This window comes from Pseudonaja textilis, chromosome 3, assembly GCF_049901715.1.
Source record: "Pseudonaja textilis isolate UNSWEBS1 chromosome 3, rPseTex1.2, whole genome shotgun sequence".
Taxonomy (NCBI): Eukaryota; Metazoa; Chordata; class Lepidosauria; order Squamata; family Elapidae; genus Pseudonaja; species Pseudonaja textilis.
In genome coordinates, this window is record NC_141992.1 from 94,678,699 (window position 1) to 94,685,159 (window position 6,461).

General features: G+C 36.1%; 1 protein-coding gene across 1 annotated transcript in view; it reads right to left on the minus strand.

Moving 5' to 3' along the window:
• The window catches only part of PRG4 (proteoglycan 4), a 33,994-nt gene extending 28,201 nt beyond the window's left edge, over nt 1–5,793 (minus strand). The window contains exons 1-2 of the mRNA XM_087930374.1: nt 5,693–5,793; nt 2,996–3,118 (exon numbers count right to left, since the gene is read on the minus strand). Coding sequence (XP_087786500.1) covers nt 2,996–3,118; nt 5,693–5,765 — 196 coding nt within the window. The 5' untranslated portion in view covers nt 5,766–5,793. The remainder of the gene's footprint in view (nt 1–2,995; nt 3,119–5,692) is intronic.
• Nucleotides 5,794–6,461: the final 668 nt, after the last annotated feature.

A 6,461-nucleotide genomic window follows, 5' to 3' on the forward strand; every position in this document is an offset into this window, starting at 1 on the left:
GGTTTTTTCTTCATCCTGATTGGTTGGGAGTCTTGGTCTGTGTTTATTGGTCTTGGAGTTTGCTGTGTTCTGCTTGATTGGTGTTTCTAATATCTTCTGTCTGGCACCAAAACCCTAGCCACTATAGAAAACCCCAGCCACAGAATTATCAGAGAAATCATAGGGATCGAAACAGACCTGAAACCATGAATAGAAGAGATGATTCCACCAGACTGTCAATCATTTGGAAGCCTGCACTCACAAACAAAAACATCTCCACATCACTAGCCAGGCAAACCCCTGGGCACAAACAGATCCCCCCTGATACCTCCAGCTCAAACACACCCCAACCAGGCACCCAGATAAAACCTAGCTTCCTAACAAATGATAGCCGTCCATTTACTCAGAGCCAAGCTGCACTAAAGGCCTCCAATAAAGGAACACAATGTTGCCAGCCAATCAAGACACAAAAAGAGCCACAAAACAGACAGAAGATATTAGAAACACCAATCAAGCAGAACACAGCAAACTCCAAGACCAATAAACACAGACCAAGACTCCCAACCAATCAGGATGAAGAAAAAAACATTCTGGCACAGCAATAGGCTAGCCCCAAATTTAAAACTGAAACCACTGTAAGAGTCTGACTCACAGACAAACACAATACAGAAGCCTGATGATGGCAGATGAGATTCTGCCGAAACGTTGCTACAACTTTAAAAGCACAACTACAATGAAGTGGGAAAATCCCCGAACAAAGCTGAATACCATATATATATAAGAAGAATATATATATATATATAAGAAGAATTAAGAATATATATATATTCTTAAGTTTTCGTGGGTACTTACATGTATGGTATTATTATGGATACTAATTGTATATGAATTATGCTGTTATGAACCCTTTCTTTGGAGGATTCAAAACAGGGGAATGGAAATGAATTAAAATATATAGACAAATTGGCTAAGGGGAAAGGAAGAAAAAACATTATTAATGATTACAAGTAAAGTGAAGATAAAATGAGACATACTAAGAAGTTACTCTAGCGATTTTCGGGGGGGGTATCTTAAAATATATACATTTTAAAATATATAATTGATTATTTAATGGATATTAGAAGTGTATAATGAGAGTATTTTATTATGATTAAAGTAGGGGAATGGAAAACACCATGTGGATCCTAAATACATTGGCTTTATTTTACTTTTACTTTTTTTAGATTGTTTATTATATATTGGCTTAGAAAAAATTAAGGATAATAATGATGTGTAATGTAAAATAAAATAGGTGGTAGGCTGAAAATGGAAATAATAGGGGATAAAGAATTGAAAACCTATGTGTGGATGAAATGATATTGATATTGAACTAATGAATTGAAATATGAAATTTATTTAAAGATGAATGAAATGGATAATGATATGAGATGATATTATATAAGATTAATGGGAATGAAAGTATGACTATGTACAAGTGTTATAATCCGGAATCATGTTGCTCATGTGAAGAGATGTGTAAAAATAAAAAAATAAATAAAAATCTTTTAATTAAAAAAAAAAGATTTCAACAACCTGTCATCTACCATAGTGGGTGTGGCCATGGTGGGTGTAGTCTACCAGAACTTCCAAGAGGGCGATTTTTCACCTTCCCCAGAGTCCGGAGGCTTCTCTCAGGCCTCTGGGAGGGTGAAAACAGCCTCTCCCTGGGCTCCATAGGCACCCTGGAAGCCAGAAACAGGCCCATTTCCAGACTTACAGAACTTCCAAGAGGGCTGTTTTTCACCCTCCCAGAGCCTCTGCACTTACCTACATCCAAAATGGGCTACTTGGAGACTCCTGGGAGGGGAGGGGATAGATAGGCAGGGCCAGCCAGTCAACTATCAGTTCAGCAAACCAGATGTAAATTTAACACCTGGTTTGTTAGGAATGTAAGTCACCTAACAGCTATTTGGGTTGGACAATATATAAACCAAGATAGACATTTTAATACTGTCTCTTTAAGGGAATGCCAAAAAACAAACAAACTGTAATTGGATGTGGTTTCTCAAATGGCCATAAGATGGAGCCAGAAACCTGGGTTGTTTAGTCTTAGTCTTAGTCTCAGAAGAAGTCTCAGTGAGTCTCTCTGTTTCCTTCTGTTGGAGAGTTTTGCCCTTCCTTCTAATTCATGGATTTGATGTAAGTCTGATACTGAACTGTTTTTGACACTGGACTTTGTTATTGGATTATCCCTGGACTGAAAACTGACTGATTTAACCTGTGAATGACTTTGGACTGCTTGTTTTGAACTTTGCTTAAACCTTTCTGGAAGTAAAAACCTACATTTACTGTACAGTGTATCTGTGTGCTGTGTGTGTATTATTCAAACACTACTCTCAAATATGTCTCCCTGTATGCGCTCATTCTCCTAATGGGGAATTACCTTAACACGGTTCACCTGAACCAGCCCAAACTGGCTGAATCCCACCCCTGACTTGGATCCATATTATATAATAGACAATACATGAAGTTTTGAAATGCCATGATTAAATATATGTGGACAGGGGCTCAGATTTCACTATATAAGTGGGCAATTTCCATTATGGTGAGAATGCTGTATGTGAACTATATCTTGTCTGCATGATATTTGCTCCTAGGTGATATGTTTTGTTTCCCTGAAGATTCCTGTACAGAAGCATATACATTTTTGTATATGTATATATCTATATATGATTCTTATACATTTTATATAGGAGTTATTCACATGATATGAAATAGTCATTATTCCCAGAGGAATTATTTCTTTTGGGCTAGAAAAAGCAGTTTAGAGATTGCAAACATTCCCATTCTTAAAACATGGCAAGGGATGGGCTGAATGAAACCTGGTATAAAATAAATATGATAAACATCCAATTAACAATTACATCCAATTAATTTCCAGTCACAGCTACATATAACAGTTAATTATGTTCTGTCACTCTGAGGAAAACATTATTTTAGTGGAACAGAATGTTAAACAGGCTGAGTGCAGACCTACCTGCCAAGCAGACCTGTTCATAATCAGGACAGCACTCCTGAAATTGTTGGCAGCTACTGTCACATTGGCAGCCAGGAGTCCTAGAATACCCTTCTGTACATCTCCCTACACAGCTTGATACACCTAAAAGCACACAGAATTGCCACACCAGGTTGGTAGGTTAGGAGAGAATGAATGGTAAAGCATCATGAGACAGCAAAGAATTTGTATTCCTCTAGAAACACAAATCTTGAATCCATCGGAACACAAGCAACATGTCTTAAATTCACTTATGTTACAAATAGAAATGTTTTCCAAGTAAATAAGGTGGGTTTTTTTTAGTTCTTACTAATAGTTATTTCTATGTAAACAATTGCAGAAGTGAAACAGCATACCACCAGTTTTCTGTATATTGATATCCTATAAAATAGTCTTGTCCCAGCCTGATGGCCTTAAAATGTATAGGGGAAACTTTTTCCCTAACTGCAAACCAGAATAGCCTTTAGCTATCATCTCTTGAAGAATTAAACATATTCAGAATTTGCTCTGTGACATTTTTTACTTAATAAAATATATTTATTTTAAATATATTTCTATTACCAAATAATATAATCCTAGAGATACGTTGAAGTTTTACTGTGATATTATAATATGTATTGGTCTGCTTTTTTTACATCCACTTTATGTCTCTCATAGCAAAAGTAGTAGATTGATCTTATATTTGCACAAAAGGTTAGTCCAGATATGTCCACAAGGAAGACCAAGAACAGGCATGTGGATCACTGGGGACAGAGTAGTAAAGCTGCATGTCATCAGCATATTTATGATATCTCATCCCATGGCATCAGATGATTTTAGTCAACAGTTTTATGTAGATGTTGAAAAGGATTGGAGACTGAATCCCAAGTGGGTGTGGGCTGAATCTCTCACTTCTATCAGCACTGATTGGGACCAGCCTTGGAGAAAGAAGCCAAATAAGCACAATACTTCATGAACCAGCCCTAAACTTTGCAGCTGCCCTAAATGATGGTTGATGGTATTGAAAGCCACTGAGAGATCAAGGAGACCAAGGATGATATACTACCCCCATCCCTGTCTTGCAAGAGATCACTCACAAGTATGACCAATACCATTTCTCTCTCATAATCCATGAAATCTGAATGAAAGGAGTCCAGATTAATCCATGTCACCCAGGAGCTGCAACACAACCATTTTTCCACAACCTCCCCTAGAAAAGGGGTGGTGGGAAGATGAATGAAAATTGTCCAAATAGGTTGGGCTCAATGATGATTTCTTGAGGAGGTTGTGAACAAAGGCCTCCTTAAATGGTGCCAGGAACATCCTTTCCTGCAGTAATGTATGACCAATACCACTGCCTGGGCCCACCTACAGGTCACTATCCTGGAGGCTTTCACCAACCAGGTGGGACAAGGATCTTATAAGCAAGTAGTTGTGTTGATACCCCCAAGGACCCTGTCAACTTCCTCAAGTCCAACAAGTTCAAAACACTTCCAGATAATTGAACAAGACCATTCCCTGGCCATCTCCACTGGACCCTGCTCCATGCTTGGCCTCAAATGAAGACTGGATTTGACCAATTTTCTCCATCAGGTGTTTGACAAATTACTCTGCATGGCCCTGTAAATGATTGTCCAAGTCTTTTTCCTACAGAGGACTGGGTGATCTTCAAAAGGGCCATTGGGTGACACTAAATTTCACCCGATAATGATGCTTTGCCACTCTTATTTCCACGAGGTAGTCCTTAACGGTGGCTCTGACCCATGTCCAGTTTACTTTTCCTTACTTTTCCTCTAACAGCACTCTAGCTATCTTTTGGATCTTTTCAGCACTGTTGTTGTATAAATTACATTGCAACTCTAATTAGAACTGAGCTTTGTCTCTGTAGTATGTATGGCAGCTTATCCTCTTTGAAGTTCTCTAAAGACCATTACATAGAATTGAGGACAATCTTTTCTTTCCAACCTCCTTTCTAGTACCTCCCTTTAACATGACATTAATATGTTAAAAAAAATAGACCATATAATGGAAAACTTTGTCCAGGAGAGGGATCAAAGATTTTGAACAAAAACCAGTGCGAGAAATGCGTTTTAAAACTTATCTTATTTTACAGTTTTGAACCAATAAGTGAGACAAAACCTGGAAAACCTTCAAAACTTTCTCTTCCTTAAATTGTATAATATAATGCACACTTATTAAAGTATACCTATTGTTAAAAGTATATAAGGCAAACATTTGTATGCATAAATGCATAACATTATTACAGTAACTTTGTAAAAATTGAGCACATCAGGCAAAAATGCAAACAAGTATGAGAATGTCTGGAGAAGTATGCACAGCATACACAGTTTAGGTTTTTTTAAAAGAAAATCTCTCAAGTGAGAATGCCAAAAGGATGGCAGGGAAATGAAGCAATGAGTAATCCAGATTGGCAGATTATCAAACCTTAAAATCTATATGGTGAGTCCTTCCTATCTTTTAAGGAGAAGAAAAATTAATTACTGAGGGGGAAAAATCCTTTAAATGACATCTCTCTGGGTAACATAAATACAAGTACCATCCTTTGTGTGCTTTCCCCCCTATATATTTGTTTTCCTTTTTTCCTCTCAAACTATACAATTCCACTTAAGCAGGCTATAGCCTGAGCTGCCATTCTCAAGCCATTTTCAAATGCTGTTTTTGCTTGACATTTTACAGTACCTTGTGAAGAAACTTGCTGCATTAAAGACAGTAAAAATAAAAGTAGGGTGATCTGGTACATATTCCATGCCATGGTAACTTTTAATGTGGGCTTGTTTCCTTTAAATAATAAAATATAATTTATTATAATATAAATAATGCATTTGTAATGACCAAAGCACTACAGAACTTTACTTTTATGCACAAAGTCATGCATATTTCATTGTGTTAAAGAACACTTTCTTTAAACTATAATGGTGTGTGTGTGTGTGTGTGTGTGTGTGTGTGTGTGTATACCATTATGCGTGTGTATGTATGTATTTATATCAACATACATGCACACACAAATACACACACATTTACATTTACACACATTTATATATACACACAAACAGAAACACATACGTATATACTATTCATCATATCAATATAAAATTAATATTATACCATTAATTTGACATTCTTACCAACTAAATTATATATTAGACTTTTTTCATATTAACTAAGCATGAACAATACATTTAACAAGATAGTCAAGATGACAAATATTAAAACTTTGCTCAAAAGAATTACTAGACAACAAGTATTTTATGGACACATTTATCTTTCACTATATGAAATAGATAATAGATAAAATGGATTATATATAAAACTCATAAATTCTACTCCCTTTCTCCTTGAAAAAAATAAATAAAATTGACTAAAAAAGAGATTTCTTAAGTTAATTTTTATAAATATTCTAACCAAAAATACATGTGCACTCTATTTAAAAATGTTCAAGTCCAAATGC